Source organism: Lissotriton vulgaris, chromosome 5 (assembly GCF_964263255.1).
Source record: "Lissotriton vulgaris chromosome 5, aLisVul1.2, whole genome shotgun sequence".
Classification (NCBI taxonomy): domain Eukaryota; kingdom Metazoa; phylum Chordata; class Amphibia; order Caudata; family Salamandridae; genus Lissotriton; species Lissotriton vulgaris.
This window is the reverse complement of record NC_141693.1, coordinates 305,175,570-305,194,993: the sequence shown is the minus strand read 5'-3', so window position 1 is coordinate 305,194,993 and position 19,424 is coordinate 305,175,570. Positions and strand designations below refer to the sequence as shown.

The 19,424-nt window shown below is 47.8% G+C and overlaps 1 protein-coding gene across 2 annotated transcripts in view; it reads left to right on the top strand.

The window, feature by feature from the left end:
- Positions 1-19,424, top strand: part of CFAP74 (cilia and flagella associated protein 74) — a 1,279,283-nt gene that overhangs the window by 1,012,405 nt on the left and 247,454 nt on the right. For both annotated transcript variants that reach the window (XM_086921531.1, XM_086921532.1), the window contains exon 35: positions 18,199-18,328. In XM_086921531.1, coding sequence (XP_086777657.1) covers positions 18,199-18,328 — 130 coding nt within the window. The remainder of the gene's footprint in view (positions 1-18,198; positions 18,329-19,424) is intronic.

The window sequence follows — 19,424 nt, the reverse complement described above, 5'->3', positions numbered from 1 at the left end:
GGCGCAAGGCCTCTTTCTGCAGTGGGGAGAGCCTTGGTTAGATCTATTCGCCACAGAAGAGAACGCGCAATGTCATCAGTTCTGCGCGTTGGAATTTCCAAGGCGGCACTCGCTCGGAGACGCTTTTCGACGCGAGTGGAGTTGCGGTCTGTTGTACGCCTTTCCGCCTATACCACTTCTGCCCAGAGTGCTGAAGAAGATCAAGCGCGACCGGGCCCAAGTTATCCTTGTGGCTCCGGACTGGCCACGAAGGTACTGGTATCTCGAACTACTCAGTATGTCTGCCGGTCCCCCGGTTCGTCTGCCTCTTCAGGAGGACCTTTCTGTCGCAGCAGCAGGGGACGGCCCTCCACCGAACCTGTCCAGTCTCCACCTACATGCTTGGAGATTGAGCGGCGACAGTTAAGGTCATTTGACTTGCCCCCTGAAGTCGGTATACGCCTGCAGGTGGAACAGATTTGTGGCATGGTGCACAGCAAAGGCTGTGGATCCTCTTTCTGCCCCTCTTTCTGAGGTTCTTCTCTTCCTTCTTTCTCTTGCTCAGCAGGGCTCTGCTCTGGGCACTCTCAAGGGCTACCTTTCTGCTCTTTCAGCCTTTTTAAGGCTACCTGATCAGCCATCTTTGTTCAAGTCGCCAATTATAAATAGGTTTTTTAAGGGCATCACACACATGTTCCCCCTGTTCCATTTGTGATGCCTCAGTGGGACTTGAACCTTGTTCTTACCTATCTGATGTGCGCTCCCTTTGAGCCACTTCATAACTGTCCTCTTCGCCTTCTTACTTTGAAGACTGCTTTCCTGGTCGCCATCACCTCTGCCAGGAGAACGAGTGAGCTCAGGCTCTTTCTTCCAAACCTCCTTTCCTTTCTGTCCATCCGGACAAGGTTGTGTTGCGGACAAGACCCTCTTTCCTGCCCAAGGTTGTCACAGCCTTCCACATCGGGCAGTCCATCTCCTTGCCCACCTTCTTTCCGCCTCCGCATCCCTCTAAAGAGGAAGAGTGGCTCCATCGTCTGGACCCAAAACGTGCGCTCTTGGGGGGAGGAGCTTCGCCGGCGATCAAGATGGCCGCGTGAGCTCGGAGCTCCGAAGACCTCCCGATCCTCCGCAATAATCCTGATGCCTATCCTGTCCCACAACTGTGGGAACCGACTGTTAAGTGGGTCCTGATGCGGCGCCCGCTTTCGGAGCGAAAATCGGACATTCCTGGACCTCGTTAGCTCGACGGACCTCGGAGGCTCCGCCCGTGTCATTGGCGACAGTCGAGGTGTGCAGCGGTGCTTCCACATGGACATTTCTTTGTCTGCGCCTGGTCCCTCCGAAGTGTGACTCTGGTGTCTGAACGCCCTGCAACTCGGCCGGAGTACCGGACCCTGGTGACATCACCGAGTGCGTGGCGCGCCTTCCACTGGGCTTCCTTGTCCCTGCCGATCATCTTGTTGGGTGTGCCAACATGGCGGGCAGAGGGGACCTGGACAAAGGCAAGTCCCAACGGGTCAACAGAAAGCCGTCCCAGTCCCAATCTACCATTCCAGAGCGATTCTCCCAGTCGAAAGGCTCGCCGGTACTGGCAGGCCGTGCTAAAGACCTGACTAGGGATCGATCACCGGATGACTCTGAGATAACGCTTCGGGACGTGATGGGAGCGATCACGGGAGTACAATCGGAAATGCATACTCTCCGAGAGGAACTGTCCAGCAAGGTCGACTCCCTGAAGATTGAGTTGAACCTCATTAGGACTGACCTAGGGAAAACCAATGACCGGGTCAAATCGTTGGATCTCAAGACGTCTAGCCTGACCACTGATGTGTCTGATATCCAGACGGAGGTGCGCGACCTGAAACTGGCGAACGGAATGCTGGCGCGCCGACTGGACGATTTCGAAGGCCGTGCGCGGCGCCAGAACGTCCGCATTACTGGGGTACCGGAGAAGGCCGAGGAGGACTCGGCGGAACTTTTCGTGGAGGACCTAGTGCTTAATAACTTGATGCCAGGGGGCTTGAGTAAGTTCTTCTCGGTGGAACGGGCTCACAGGATACCGGGGGGACCGCCAAAGTCAGGCGCCTTCCCTCGCCCTATTATCGCACGGCTCTTTAACTATAGGGACAGAGACGCTATCCTGCAGGCATCGAGGACCGCGGGCCCTCTGCGTTTCCAGAACTCTGAAGTAAATTTCTTTCCGGACTTCACCCAGGCCGTGCAGAAAAAACGTCAGAGCTTTGCGGGGGTGAAACGGCGACTGAGAGAAATGGGCCTGCGGTACTCCATGCTTTACCCTGCCAAGCTTCGCATCGAGCGTGACCACCGGACTTTGTTTTTTGACTTTCCAGATGAGGTGGGACACTGGCTGGATACCCTGCCCCAGGAGCGACACGAGCCGACTGACCAGACGGAGGAGGCCACCGGGGGCGCGGACGCACAGGAATGATGGTTCATCGTTAGACTTTCCGCAAGCTGAGTGACCGTATGGGACTTCAACTTCAGACACTGCTGCTATTGGTTTTGACTCTTTTTGTTAATAATATGGGGGATGACGGGGGGCGATAGGATGTCTCCTTTCTCCTCTGTAGACTTCTTGTAGATTAGTTAAGGGGCGACAGGCACACTGCTAGTTGGGGTGGATTATAGTCTAATGCAGGGGTGCAGGGTGGGGGGTAGTTGGGGTGTGTTTCTTCAACTTCTTTTTCTGACTTCTTCTTTGTTATGGCTGAGGGTTCATTGGACTGCTATGTCGTTGTGGTGGGCGCCATTGCGGGTGGTGGGGAGGGGGCGGAGCGTCCTTGACGATGGGGGGTAGATCTCTAAACTTGTTGAGCTGGAATGTCAACGGGTTGGGGGACCGCATTAAGAGGGGTGTTGTTCTACAGATGCTTAAACGTTGTTCGCCTGATGTGATTTTCCTACAGGAGACCCATCTAGTGGGACACACTTGCAAAGCACTGAGCAGACGTGGTTTCAAAATGGTGGCACACTCGGGGTTCTCCTCGGGATCGCGAGGGGTGGGCATCATGGTGCGCATGTCCCTCCCGTTGGAGGTGGAGTCAGTGATTGCGGATGAGAGAGGCAGATATGTGGCTGTGGTGGGCAAATGGGAGGGCCGTACACTAGTTTTGGTTTCAGTTTACATTCCCCCGGGGCTACAGGAAACTACTTTCAGGGACCTAGCTGCCGCCATTTTGGGTCTCCCCGAGGGCCTGTTGCTGGTGGGTGGGGACTTCAACTCCGTCGTCTCCGGGACCCTAGACCGCTTCCCATCCAGAGACCTGCGTCCTTCCCAGTCCTGGTTGCCTGATTTTCTGGGTTCCATGGGGATGGTTGACTGCTGGCGGTTGATGCACCCCTCCCAGAGACAGTACACGTTTCTCTCCGGCGCCCATGGTAGCCTATCCAAGATAGACTACGTCCTCACCCCGGCAGCCCAGGCGCAGTCCGTATCCACGGCGCGTCTCCTGGCTAGGGGCATCTCGGACCATTCCCCAGTTTGGGTTTCCTTCGACTTCCATATCCCCGCGTCGTCGCGAGTGGCTCCCATTAACCCTTGGTACTTTCGTGACCCGAAGACCAGGTCGCTCCTGACCAAAGCAATGGATCGGTACTTTGCCGAGAACACCGGCTCAGTTGACTCAGCTGTCTCCCTCTGGGAGGCTTTCAAGACCGTGCTGCGCGGCGAGGCCTTCTCCTTGATTGCGGAGGCCCGCCGCCGGCGGGATGAGGACGTGGTTCGACTGGAATCCGACCTTGCTGAGCTAAACTCCCAATTGGAGCTGGATCCATCCCCCGAACTGCTTCACGCACTCTCCCTTAAACAGTCTGAGCTCCGGGCGACTGCCACGGATGCGGCGAAAGCCCTGAGTAGGGAGCAACAAGGCAGGATATACGACGCGGGTGATAAGGCTGGAAAGCTCTTGGCGTGGCTAGATAGAAGGGAACTCGCGTCTCGGGTGGTCCCGGAGTTGGTGTGTGCGGACGGCCTATCCTTGACGGACCCGGCGGCGATAGTTGGATCCTTCGCGGATTACTTTGAGGAGGTTTACGCCTCTGTAGACCCCCTTCCGGAGTCTGCGTCGGCCTCCTTTTTGGAAGACATTGAGCTTCCCTGCCTCTCGGATCTTGAGCGAGATGACGTGGATCGGGCACTGACGGCAGACGAGGTGGCCTTGGCTATTAAGTCCCTACGCTCAGGCAAAGCGCCGGGGCCCAACGGCATCCCGGTTGAGCTTTACAAACTTAGGGCAGACTCGCTTGCCGTGCCTCTGTTGAACATGTTCCTTGAGGCCCGTGAGGCGGGAGTACTCCCCCCCCGACCAGCGGTTGGCCACCATCGTGGTGATACACAAGGAGGGAAAGCCGCGCGATCTTTGCCGGTCTTACCGACCCATCTCCCTTTTGAACGCTGAACCTAAGATTCTGGCCAAGATACTGGCTAACCGGTTAGTGGGCGTGATCTCGGACCTGGTCCATCCTGACCAGTCCGGCTTCATACCGCACCGGAACACGGCGCTCAAGCTGAGGCGACTTCACGCGGTGATGGCACGTGCGCACCTGCTTCGTGAGCCTGCTGTCCTTGCCTCTCTCAACGCCACTATGGCCTTCGACTCGTTGGAGTGGAATTACCTGTGGGCAGTTTTGGCCAAGTTGGGGTTCGGACCCGCTTTCATCGGCTGGGTCCGACTGTTGTATTCTGCTCCACTGGCCAATGTAGCGGTTAATGGTCGGTTGTCGGCCTCTTTCGCGCTGCACAGAGGCACTAGGCAAGGTTGTCCGCTTTCCCCGCTCCTATTCGCCCTGGCACTTGAGCCATTGGCGGCTTGGATCAGAACGCACCCTGATATCTCTGGCATAACGTGGTCCCCGGGTTTTGAAGACCGGGTGTCGCTCTATGCTGACGACATCCTTTTATACCTCACCTCCCCCTGTCACTCACTCATAGTGGCCTTCGATCTCTTGGGGACCTTCGGGGCCCACTCGGGCCTGGTAATCAACTGGGCTAAGTCCTCGTTATACGTACTGTCCGGAGATACGCCGCGCCTCCCCCGGGGGTGCTCTATACAGGTGGCCCAGCAGGGCTTCCGGTATTTGGGCATCTATGTGTCGCGGGACTCCCGAGCCCGTTATTCGCACAACCTCCTTCCACCATTGGAGCGGCTGCGCCGGGACGTCGAGGGCTGGAGGAAGTTGCCGATCTCCCTTATGGGCAGAGCCGCCCTTTTTAAAATGATGGCGTTGCCTCGCTTCCTGTATGCCCTGCAGAACACCCAGGATCCCGTGCCAGCGAAATACTTTGCGCAAGTCGAATCCCTGCAGCGAGCGCTGCTGTGGGACGGTAGGCCACGGATCTCGCTGGCCAAGCTGACTATACCGGGCTATGATGGGGGCATTGCTCTGCCTGACGTGCGGCGCTACTACTGGGCGTCCCAACTTGCAGCACTCAATCACGGCCTCTACGGCCCGGCGATCAACCCAGGCTATGCTATGGATCGGTGGCTCGTGGGTGACGGGAACTACTACAGAGCGTTGTACTCCAGGTCTCTGGATCGGAAGCTTACGGGTCCCACTAAAACTATGGTTCATATCTGGCGTGCAGTCACTAAAACTTTGGGATGGCAAAATAGGGTTACCATGGCCACCCCGCTGTTTGACTCGGACATATTGGGGAAGTTGTGGCATACTAAGGGCTTCGATAGGTGGGACATCATTGGGATATCCAAGGTTGGAGACATGGTGGCCAGGGGAAGGGTCAAGTCGTTTGAGGTGTTGCAATCAGAGTTTCATCTGGCTGCAACGGAATATTTCCGACACGCCCAGCTTAGCCATGCCCTTTCCCCCTACGTATCAGGGGGGGAAGCGATCCCCGAATCATCTCCCCTGGAAGATCGGGTGTTGGACGGCCATATGCCGGACAGCGCTATCTCCCTAACCTATAAAAAACTTATTAACGTGCGAGTCGACTTGGTGGTGCGATTGAGGGAGCTCTGGGTGAGTGACGGTATAGAGGTGGATGATGAAGAGTGGCAGTCGGCGGTTTCCTCTCCTAGAGAGGTGGCTATATCGGCGCGTCTCCGCCTGGTGCAGCTGAAGATACTGCATAGGGTGTATGTCACCGGCCCCAGACTAATACACATGGGGCTGTCAACGGATGGCATGTGCCGACGGGGATGTGGTATGCTTGGGACCTTCCTGCATATCTTATGGGAATGTCCTCGTGTGACCCGATACTGGACACGTGTGCATGACGTGATGGAAGAAGTGACTGGTGTGACCCTACCGACTGAGGCCCGGAGATGCCTCCTCAACATTTGGGGCCCGACTGATTATAATGTAGCGCAGACCCGATGGGTCACCCTGGGTAACATGGTGGCCAAAAGGGATATCGCCCAGAAATGGGGTGCGCCTGCTCCCCCCTCGCTCAGTTTATGGGAATCAAATATGGACTGGTGCATGCTACGTGAGAAGACGGTGTATGCGGCCAGGGGTAAGCCTAGAATGTGGATGTCTGTGTGGGGTGCCTGGAACTCCTATAGGGGTGACATTTGCGACCCCCCCGTGGAACTCGATTCCGAGGCTCCGCCTTCCCCGTAATACCCCCTACCCGTGGTTCCACTTTGCATATCCTGTTGTGCTACCCCCCACGTGATTCAATGTTGACGCTCTTATTGTGTGCTGCCTTGGGTGTGGAACCCCCGACCTCCTCCCGCTACAAAAGCCCGCTGTATCTGTATTGTCCTCAGCCTACCTCTCTTTCTCTTCGGTTGTCTTTCGTGCTTCCTGCACACCTCCTTCTTTTGGCCTTCGGGCCTTCTATCTCATGGTTTATTTATTTCTGAGTTTGATCTTATTTAAAAATTAAACCTGATTGCTACTGCTCTTGGTATTGTGCACGACCTTTCCTGTTGACTCAATGCTGCCTGGCCTCCGGGATGTATGGCTGAATAGCGGTGTACTTTTTCTATGAATAAAGGTTTTCCAAAAAAAAAAAAAAAAAAAACGTGCGCTCTTGTTTTATCTGGATAGCACACGACAGTTCCGGGTGGATGACCAACTCTTTGTTGGTTACGTGGGAGCTTAGAAGGGACGGGCGGTGCAGAAACCGACCATCTCTCTGTAGGTCATTTTGTGCATCAAGGCATGCTACTCCTTGGCTAAGAAGGAACCTCCTGTTGGGCTGAGGGCCCATTCCACTCGGGCCACGGCGGCTACTACTGCCCTGGGTCGGGGAGTCCCCTTGCAGGACATCTGTCAGGCAGCTACGTGGGCCTCGCTGCATACGTTCGCAAGACACTACTGCCTGGACAGCCAAGTCTGGAGGGATGGTTTCTTTGGCCGTTCCGTCCTCCAGGACTTTCTGGTGTGAGTATTGGTTTACAGACCCACCACTGGGGTTGGTATTGCTGGGGTATCTATTCTAAGGTAAGGAACCTAATACTAACCTGTTTCTTTCAGATGAACAAGTTACTTACCTTCGGTAATGATATATCTGTAAGAAACAGTAGTTAGTATTAGATTCCTAACCGACCCACCCATCCTCCCCATTCTACGAACCGATATCTAGGGTTAAGGTCATACCCTTACAGGGCCCTCGTTTCATGGCACCAGTGTTGGTTCTATCATGGCTCTGCGTATCTGGCGCGGAAAAGCTGTGTATAAGAACTTACGTCCGCGCGCGAGGGCGTCGTCTAAGTACTCCAGCGACGTCATTCCGGTGCTAACGACGACGGACGCGGAGCCGCGGACAACGCCTACCGACGCGCAGGGGTATTGCTACGCAAAAGTTTCCGGATCCAGTCTGACGCCTGGGGATATTCTAAGGTAAGGAATCTAATACTAACTACTGTTTCTTACAGATATATCGTTACCGAAGGTAAGTAACTTGTTCTTTAGAACCCAGACCTAGTTACATTCAATTAAAGAATCCTAAATGGAAAATGGGTTTGCGCTGTACCAAACTTCTCTCTGGACCTTTCCCGGGCCTTCATCTCTCTTAGGCTTGGTGTATTGAAGTCTGTGAAGTGGCCGCTATCTTGGAGCACCCCATTCTTATTACAGTTGCTGGAATTAGTTTCACAGGAGATAATAATGAGCCAACACCTGAGTTGCTTGTATCACAATGCCTGCTTCCTACGAAACATAGCTTGAGACTGACCACAACCACGAGGAGATAGATTTTGCATTCTGGCTCTATTTCAGAACTGGTGCCCATCACAAAATTAATATGGGGCACGCAGTGTTGAACAGCTTTGGTCCTATCTCTGAAGGCCCGTGGACTTAGATTTGCCTTGTTCCGTCCCCCTTTTGATAGTATTGGATCTTATGACACCCTTCTTTTGTCAAGGCTGAGTGGGAATAGATTCAGAGCTCCCATTACCAGTGAGTCAGTCAACAACCTCCAGTACATCAAATCGATTGAAAACGGGAACTCTTTATATATCATCGGACTGCTGCCAGTGGGGACTGACTTTGCACTGGAAAATGGAAGTTGACAATTACGTAGTCCCCTTAGTGATCCACCTAGCCTGGCCCAATCTACCGTACCCAATGAGTAAAAGGTATGTTCTGAGCCATTGAAAGGGGAACATTCTTATTTCGGACAAGATAGTTCAAACATTTGTTAGCAAGCTCTTCATGAGTTTCTCTTTTGCTCTTATGCAAGAAGCAGGGGGTAGTTTGAACACTGAGTTCACGGGATTTCGGGCATGGCCATGAATCCCATGGGGCCCTTCACTGCTCTCCTTTCGGTGGGGTTGTTCTCCACTGTGTCTCTCTTCAGTGGATTGGCCCATTGATTGCCTGGTAGCTCTGGCTAGTAGTCGGGGCACAGGAGAGGTGGGGGTCTGTGTTATCACAAACTGGGACTTTGTACTTGGATGCAGTGTTCAAATGGCTAAATACACTCTGTGTCCTTCCTAGAGTGATTAGACCTAAGCCCTGCTTGGGCTGTGGTGGCGATTTGGGAATAGCCTTAAGCACTTGCTCCATTGCTGTGAGACGCATCAGTATAGGTGCAAGCTGTGTGCACAGAATAACCTTAACTATAGCAGTAAGCCCTTTCACAAGTTGAGTCATCCAACCTGGTTGACTGTCAATTCTCCTCCCGGCTGTGATGCTAGAAGACTGTGCAGCTATTGAATTTGTCGATAAGAGGTCTACTTGAGTACCCATCTCAATGTACTTATTCTGTACCGTTCTCGTGGGACTTTTGGCTAAAGCCGATTACAGATGACACTCCACAGGACATAAGTCAAGAGAAAGCACTCCATTGGGTGTGCAGGTCAATTGATCTAAAGCCCTGTTCACCTCACATGGGGTAGCATTAGAAGCCTCATTAGGGGCAGCTGCATCAAATGATTCAATTGCTTATTGCGGCGTAACCCCCAAGCCCAGGGACAGTCTTCTCTCCGTCAGTTCGATCTCTGTTAAGATTACCTCTTTTGCCCTCTGATGCATCCGATCTATTGAAGTGGTTTCAGGAGGGGGAGAGGCAGCCATGCACCCTCCAGCACATTTGAGCTTATCCATGGATTCTACACTGGAGTCACAGTGCACAGGAAGGTTACAGGGGTCGGCCCTTTGAGGGGAAGCACCTACGTTACATTAACAAATAGTGCTTAGACAGGGCAGCCTCACATCATACTAGCTAAACCATAATCCAGGCGGTTAATATGATAAAACGGTTCAGAAGTGTATGGAAAATGCTGTTACCCCAGTTCCTCGCAAAATGTTGGAGAGAGGCAGCGCTTGGTGCGTGATGGCAAGTGCCTCCCCCTGTCAGCAGCTGTGGCCAAATATCAAAGTCTGTGGACCCTGGGACAGCGAGTCCCACCAAAGCAGGATGTGGCTGGACAGAACACCAACATGACCCCATTTTCTACTCTTTGAAACTTGTCCCTTTTCGGGAGAGTTGTCCTCGCCTGTTGGAAAAAGACAACAGTAACCCCCTACTGAGGAAGTCAACCCTCAACCCCACAATACTATCTATCTAACTAACATTCCATCTTGCTTCTCCCTCTGTTCGCTAAACGTACAGGGTCCATTATGAACAGCCAAAGTAAGACTTTCTTGGAAACTCACTTGGTCCTCTATCTAGGCCAATCGGGGTTTCAGAAAAGTGTCAGCACCAAATCTGTCCCGGCCAAAGCAACCACTGACATCTGATTGTTTCTGAATGATGGAAGGGTTGTGACTCTGGTCCTAATGGACCTTTTGGCTGCTTTTGACACCATCATGCATGACATTGTTGGAGGGCTTATCACCAGCGGACATAAGGCAGACAGTATACCACTGGTTCAATTCTTTCTAAAAAGAACATCATACTGAACCAGTCCGCATGACTAATTTTCAATCACCAAGGAAATTGATTTGGATGGGAATTCCAAAGAGCTGAGCCCGCAGCCCAGCACTTTTCAATCTATATATACCCCCACCCTGTGGAAAAACTGATAGACTCGGTTGGCTTTAAATTTTATGCCTATGTGAATGACTCTCAGCTGATCCTGAGACTGGATAGAGACACAAAACTGGCATTTCACAATAACGCAACTTTCCTCCAGGAGGTTGCCAGGTGGATGAAACATAACTGCTTGGTCTTAATAATGATAAGACTGAGGTCATTGTTTTGGGAAATTGCAACACATGGACAACAGGCTGGTGGCCCCCCAACCTAGGGCCTCTACCGCCTCTTGGTGAACATGGCAGAAATTTAAGGATTGTGTTTGACTCCAGTCTCTGCTTTGACAAGCATATAAAATTCCTCTCAACTTCCTATTTCCTTCTCTTGACAGTCCCCAGGAAAATCTTTCCTTTTCTTTCAGCATACTCCAGGAAGGATCTGGTCTCAGCCCTTATAATATCGAGGCTGGACTATTGTAACTCTTTCTCGATGGAACTCCGTTCCCACTTCATACACAAAGTTCAGATCATACATAATGCTACTGCCCAAACTATCTAGGACTAAAGAGAAGTGCATCAATGTTGTACCACTTTTGTCAGTTGCACGGGCTATCTATTTTCTGGAGAATTATCTTTAAATCACTCTATCTGTATCACAAAACATTGTGTGGAACAACATCTGATTCTTATATGGCCACCATGTTCTTCTGGTACTCCCACTTGCACCACCCTTTACATTCACGGCCTCAACACTTGGGAATGTCTTTGGATTTTAAGAAACTAGACATGGAGGTCCATTGCTGCCTGGAATTATATGCCTAATTTGCTCTGTACTCAAACTAATAATGAACACATGAAGAAAGGGATGACATTGTATTTGTTCACTTAAGTATTATCTCCTCTTGCAGGCTTTTGTTGCTTCCTGCCTTCATTGAAAAGTCCTCCAGAAGCGCCTGGACACCTCTTTCACGCTTTATAAAGGCTTGTTTATTCATTCTCAAAATGTCAAGTGGGACTCATTCAAAAGTAGGGAGCTCCTCTGTAGGTATGAGGGCTCTCTCATCTACTTAACACCATTCAATATCAACTTGATTGAGTGGAAACATTACTACAGAAAAAAACTGTGCTGGACAAGTTAAGAATTTCCATGAAATATGTGTTGTATTCATACCTAAACAAAATGGTGCAAAATATATGACGCAAAATAAGATGACGCAATGTTCACATGGTGATCATATTTACAACAATTAACACACAAATACACTATACAATCCCCAATGGTTTTATGATCTCATTGGCTCAGAAAGGTATAGTCTGACAAACCCCCAATTGGTTAGAATCTACAACTTATAAGAAGAGATCGCAAATTTATTGGAACAGAACGGATTGGACCCGATGATGAAGCATGCCCAAGAGATAATCCTGGTGGGTGAGGGTTGTATAGGAAAACTTAGTGTTTGTTTATTCTTGTGAAGGGGTTAGTCCATACTAACAGTGGGCTCTTTTTCATTTTGATACTTTTGGTTCCTATCAGGGTGACAGATCCTGCAGGCCAATCTTCACAGCCTACACATTCAGCTACCAACGGAAGTGGTGGGCATGGTCCTTTTTGCACATCGTAACTCCATGAAATTCATCTACTCAGGAAGATTGAGTAATTTTGTTATTGGTGTGCCACAGGAAGGATTGATCCTTTTAAATGCATCCTTTGTCAACAAACTACAGTTTGCACTGTTCTTGACGCAACAAGGTGTGAAGTAGATACAGTTGAGGGATTCCTCTCAATGCTATCTGCTTCCCTCTGTTTACCAGACCAACCCTCCCTATGTAAGTCTCTGATGGTGATGAGATTTCTGAAAAGTCTGACAAACATATATCCACCAACCCCTTTTACAAAGCATCAGTGGGACCTGAATTTGGTTCTGATATTTCCTATAGGGACGCCGTTTGATTCCATGCACAGTTGCCAATTGAGGCTTTGAGATTAAAAAAAGTTTTCTTAGTTCCATTACCTCATGTCTCTGAGTCAGCGAGTTGCAAGCCTTGTTTGTCCGACCCCTGGTAGGTGTTTCTTCCCAGACACGTTTGTGTTGCAAACTGAATGTGCTTTCCTCCCAGGTAGTCTCCTTTTAATCTGGGACATTCCATCACCCTTCTTTCCTTTTACACTCCATCGCATTCCACTATGGAAGAGAGGAGACTTCACAAGCTCAACCTCAAGTGTGAAGTAAACGTCTACATCAGCCGTGCAAAAGAATTTCGCTCAAATGACCAAGTCTTTGTCAGCTACAGTGGTTGTAAAAAAAGAGAACGCTGTACAAAGAAAACTCAATCTTGCTGCATCCTTTTATGCATCAATAATTTCTGTGCTGTAGTCAAAGAATAGCCTCCTGAAAAAAATCAGACCTCATTCCACAAGGGCAAAATCCTCCATTTCAGTCTTGACGGTTTCAGAGGTTGATATCTGCAGGGCAGCTATGTTGTCTTCTCTCCATACGTTTAGCAAACACTGTTGCTTGGATTTGGAAGTGAGGTGAGACAGTCACTTTATTCATCTGTCCTTCACAACAATGACTTATTTCTCAATTTTGGAGACTATTCAAAGGGGAGAAATCTGCAGGTAGAAGTTTCAATCAGAGCAAAATGTTACTTACCTTCTGTAAAGTTCTTTATGTTGGATACTCTATATTTCGGCAGATTCCTCGCCGGCCTTCCCTCCCTATTCAAAAGTAAGCATATTGTCTTTCCTAATAAGATGCCAAGTTAGAATTGTATTGCCCTACTGCTTGATTGTTAATTTTCTCAAATGCTTCAGAAATCACAACAAAAGCACATCGGATCTTACTTCAGGGAGCCAGTCCTGGTGGTATATGGTGCCAATGAAGTAATTACAAACCTTTGCACGATATTGTAACAGAGCCTGTGCCCTCTACCAGCACCGAAGAGTTATTGTACTCAGTTCCAGACCAGTCTGGCACCGAGTGATATTCAAAGGTGAGGAATTTGCAGGTAGATAGAGTATCCACCAGAAAGATCATTACTGAAGGTAAGTAGCTTATTTTTTTGCCTGAGCCCAATCCACAGACACTTTACCTGGGAAGTTACTGCTTGGGATTTTTTTTTTTTTTAGATGAAGTACCTGAGTTTTGAACTGTTCATCAGATTAACAAGTCATTTTCATTCGGTAATCCTCTTTCTGGTGGATACTCTATCTAACCCCATATTCTTCCTCACTGTGCTCTCACCTCCCTGTTTTGTGGAGTGGCCTCTTTTATTTATTTGATTTTTTTAGTGTTTTATAGAGCTCAAACCAGACCCATAAGAGTATCAGAGCGCTTTACAGGAATGACAAATAGTATATAAGGGACTTAGGAGGAATGGATACATTTGGGATAACATAGACTGAAACAGTTAGGATAACACAGGTAGATACATTTTGCAAGAAACAGGCGGTCTCCGATCCAGGGTGGGATGTCCAGAGGTGCCAGGTGGGTGTCATCCAGACATCGTGAGAGCCAACAGGAGGGTAGCACAAAGTCGCTGAGGTGATTGTGATGAAGCGTTAGGAGAGGAATTTGCCCATAAGGACAGTTTTGGCCTCTATTTTAAAGCGTACCAGGGACAGAATTATTCGAATGGTGGACGGGAGTAAAGTCCAAATTATTGGTGCAGCCCCGGAGAAGGCCCGATTGTAAGTTTTTTCCCCCGCAATCGTGCAGGTTGGAGCAAAAGGTCTCTGACGGATCGGGACTTTCTGGTTTCTCCGGATACTACACGTTTTTTGGCTAGGAATGCCGGTGAGTTCGAGTGTAGCGCCTTGTGAGTGATGCAAGCCAGCTTAAGTTGGATTCTGGCCTCGAACGGGAGCCAGTTGGGAGCTTTAAGGTGAGAGGATATGTGGTAGAATTTCTTTGAACCTGTTAGGAGTCTGGCGGCAGAATTGAGGCAGGCTTTTAATGGTGCCAGGGAGATCTTGGGTAGACATGCGAGGGTAAAGCATCCATATTTCAGTCTGGATATGACTAGAGCCTGGATTGCCATTTTCAGGTCAGGAGTGTCAAGGAAAGGTTTTAGGTGTCTTAGGTAGCTCAGGTGATATCTAGCTGTTTTGGCCATCGAGTTAATGTGCCCGTGCATGTTCAAGTGTAGTGAAGACAGGGCCCTGCTTGCACACATTGCTATGTTAGCATAAGCTTGTTAGAAGTTAAAACGCCATCTTGCCACTTTGCAGCTTTTGCACATGACACTGCATGTAACTGGTATTGTAAGTTAAACTGCCTGATTTTCCTCGCATGAGAAGGGTCTGTTTTTCACATCCCTAGACTTACATCGTGACCTTAGTCTGTACACTGCATGCAGAAGCCTTCAAGGTCACCATACCAATGTATGCTGTTATTCAGGTTGATCGCCCACGCTCTAGACAGAACACTCACACAGCTGCAACCAACTGAAATTCTAGTGCCTTTAATATTGCACTGCATGCATGATTTGGGCACTTGGAGAACAGCATTTTCCAGTGACAGAGAGCTTTGCTGATCCTGTGATGTGATTCACTTCTGCTGATTTTGGAGGTATGGGGTTCCCCATTCAAGCCTAAGAGACCTTCTATTATTATAAAACCTAGTTCCTAGCAGGGGAGGGTGGTTCACAAGGTGCTATAGGACCTGTTTCCACTATCATTGTAATATGATTTCTCCTTTGTGTTTTATGGAATTGTAACAATGCTGATCGTATTATTTCTAATCATATGCCTGCTTATGTTAGCAAAAATACTGCATCTTAGAGCACGTTGTTTAAAAAACCATTTTAAACTTTACTGTGTTTCTAATTACTCACGATGTGGACTGGTTTGAGAATAAAAACGAAAGAGTGTTCTTGATTCCCACCATTCCTGAGAGTACCCTAAGTCGCATGTTCTGGGTTGTCTAATCATTGGTAGCTTCGCTGTAGGACGGAGAGCTAATGAGACACTGATGCTAGTCGGATAGTGGTTGTGGGTACTGAGGTGAGTTTTTTGGTACACCACAATTCACTGAGGTCCTGGTTTCCTGCACATAGTTTTGTGCATGAACAGAATCCCCGCAACATAAGCTGCAGTCTAGGGTAATACCAAGGGATTTAGCAGAGTCCACAATGGTTGGCGGACAGTTGAGCGCTGAGATCGCCTTGATCCATTTCTGGATTCCAGGGTTGGTTTTAGGTGGGGAGATTAGAAGAAATTCAGTTTTTTTGGGTTAAGCTTGAGCTAGTTGGAGGTGAGCCAATGGACAGTCAGCTTCAAGGCCTCATTCAGGGAAAGAATGTCGTTGGGAGAACAGATTTCTATTTGTCGTCGGCATACATGTGGTAGGAGATATTGGCGGTGCATAGTGCTTGGGGGACAGGGTTGTTCCTTGGGGGACTCCAACCTTGATCGAAGAGGGAGCGGATAGGTTGCTGTTGATTAGGAATCTCTGAGAGCGATTCTGGAGGAAGGACCTAAACCATTCTGAACTGGACCATCCAGTCCCATCCTGGTTTTGAGGCAATTGAGGAGTTTTTCATGGTTGACCGTATCGAAAGCCAAGGATAGGTCTAGGAGGATTAGGAAACAGGTTTTGCAGGTCAAGGGCTTGGAGAGCATCATCCACGATATGGAGGAGGGTGGTTTCATTGCTGTGACCAGGTCTGATTGGAAGTCGCCCAGTAAGTGGAAGTTGGTGATGTGCTGGCTCAGCTGCTGTTGAACACATTTCTCCAGAACTTTAGCAAGGAGTGGGATATTAGATATAGGTCTATATTATCAGCGGAAGCACAATCCAGCGTAAGTTTTTTTAAGATGGGGATGACTTGGCCGGCTTTAAGAGAGTCAGTTGTCGATCCTTGTAGGAGGGATGCGATGATTATTGCAGTCCAAGAAGGGATGATGGCCTGAGAGGCGGCGGCTAAGACATCTAAAAAGGTCCTACGTTAATACTGAGCAAACTTTTACCAACAATTATTCCTGCTCTGCATCTGAGAACGCAGAAAAAAAATACAAGAAACTGATGTTATAACAGACTGGTGGTGCTCATATGCATCTCTCTTTAGACACTTTTGGGGGGTTGTGTGGCTGGCACCGGCTGTACAGCGCTACCTAGCACTGCTATGGAATTTTTTTCTAGAGTCAGTCTGGCACCTGAGGAATATTCTGAGGTGAAGCATCTGTGGTTAGATGTATTCACCATAAAAAGCATTTTCAAAAGTAACTTGTTCTCCTTGATTACCAACTCTTACCACACAAATACCCAACAGTTTTACAGATATTTAAGAAATATTGCCATCAGTGCAGAACATCACAGTAGTATGTGAAGCGCATACATTTGTTACTGATACCTAGCTGCATAAATAAAGTGGTTAAAGTAATTATCTTCTGTTGTGCATGGTAGAATCTTCATAGATATCATAAACACAGATTATTCCTGCCTGTGTGCAGGGATACCGGAACAATTCAAAATGTTAATTATGAACCTATCCATTATGAGGTGGTGAAGGCCATATGAAATGCGCATAGTGCCTCCATAGCCTGTACAGTCCAATTTTCCCATTTGTTCTTTAAAATTCAATGCATAAGAAAACATAGGCACTCCAAACTTAAACACATCCTGCAAAGGGAGATATTAAGCTTAAATTGACTAAAAGAATTAAGAGAAACATATCCTGATATACTGCATGTAATATAAAGATTAAAACTTGTGCGCTGCTCTTTTCAAGGTGCAGCAGCATCCATATTTCAGTTTGCCCTCTTCTTTCAGTTGGCTTACAGCCTAAGTTCTTTTGGAGGGACTGAAGGAGAGTTAATCTAACCAAATACACTTTTTATATTTAAAAAGAGAGACCAGTTAGGTGGAAGCGCTGTGTAGGCCATCAATGGTAGTTCTAAATGGAGAATGGAATAACTTTGTTTAGGTGCAGAAAGTTTTACGTTTGGTGCTACATTACATATTATTAGGTTTAAAAGAAAAATTGAAAATTGGCCTGTACTGTGTAGTTTGCACTAAAAATGTCTCCAGTTCAAAATGGATATGTTATTATATGAAACTGAATTTTTTTTGTATTCCTGCAGGTGGAAATATTGAACACTTGTGTGTTAAGTGCCGATTTCTATGATGTTGAACTAGGATTACTAGTACACAGCGACGGTTTCTTAATGAGGGCGGGGGAGTGTCGCCCGCTGCGAGCTGTGCGGTGTTAAAAATAAAATATTAATGAAATTATTTAATTTATATTTTATTTTTAAACAAGGCGCGCCGCAGCCGCCAGCCTGCCCCCGAGCCATGAGAGTGTGTCCTGACTGTCCTCTGCTGCTGATTTGCAGCAGGAGGACTGGAGCAGTGGTGATCACGCACTTCAAAATGCACGTTACTTTGGCCGGCGGTAATGTTTAACTGTTTGTTTTATTTTGGAGAGAGGGGCCGTTGTTTTTATTTGGGCTTTCAAGGGAGTTTTTTTTTTTTACTATGGGTTTTTGTAGGGAAGTAAAACAAAATTGGGAGTATTTTTTCGAGATAGTTGGGCAATTCGCTTTCCCCACCACTTTGAAAGGTCACCAGTCACTCCTGGTAACATATCTGTTATACTCGAGGATTAATTTATAACTTTCCTGACAACCAGTAACTAAACTGATCAGCTGTGTAAGCTGTGTTATACTCATTCATTAGATGCCAACGTTTGTATTGATGAATTCAATGTTCACATTGTTATGCTGAAGTGTGATTATTAGTGTTAAAGACATTACTGTTGAACTGATCCTCTTGATAAATTATTTAAGTCATCAAATGTACTTTTGTATCTCAGTTAAGCAACACGTCCACCTTTACGATCAAGTACTTCATAAAGTTGAGCAGCCTCTCAGAGGAAAGGCAGAAAGATCAACAGAAGCTTCCCCCTTTCATCAACCCTCACAAGGGAACGACAGACTTTGTAGGTGAGTAGTTTATGATAACAAATCTAGTTGGAGTGAACAGGTCATCTGTGTCTAAATATGGTGGTTTATTTTGGAGATGATAATTTGCAGATTCTCACCACCTTAAATGATAGTCCACTGGAATATTCAACAAAGAGAACTCAAAGTCTTGAAAAATCTTAATAGGTATTTTATATGGCATTCGCACAAGTTGCCCAAAGATAACTTCGGCCATCAAGGCACTTAAGACAGAAAGTCACATATTATGAAATGCTCACAAAACGTATTAGCAAGCAAGAAATATTGCTGATTTGCCACCATCATACTAACACCTTGCTACTCGGCAAAAATTAGATGCTATACCCGACAGTCAGTGTAGCATAAATTAGATCTAGGGCATGAGGTTGACCCAGAAGGAAGAAAACAAAGGGAATTGAAAGGGCGAGGGAAAAGGGAGAAACAGGAAGAGAATATTGGGTGAGAGAAAACAAATGAGCTGGGAAGTACATTGGGAGCATATTGAACGTCAACTTAGTCATTTTGAAATGTACGCTAGTGTTCAGAATTTCAATGGGATGGAGTTTTGTTATCTTCCTACGGAAATATTTTTTTTCCATCATTTGTCGATGCATTACTGGTGCTTATTGTACTGCTATTGTAGATTCCTTGGTTGACCAGTCTGGTGAATCCTAATTAGAAGAAAGTGAAGTGAGACCATATACCCTGGAGTTTTTTTGACATACAGAAACCACTGAACGCATTGGACTATACCGCAGTGCACAGATCAGCCAAGATTGTGTTTGATAGTGGGTGGGCTAACCAACAAAGCCATTGATAATATATCAGCAACTGCAGCGTCCCTGACAAAAATCTACTTAAAAATAAACCAGAGATCACCTAATAGTTGCTTGTAATAATTTTTGCTGGTGCATTTGCAGTAAGTGTGCTACACTCTATTGCATTACTCCATATTTGCATGCTTAACCCAAGTAATTTTCAATGTTTGGCGTCTTACTTAATGATCAACATGTAATTTCACATGTAGCATACATTGAGCATTCTTCTACTAGCCATAAGCAATTTTGGCAATTTAGAGAGTCCATTCCAAGGAACAAAA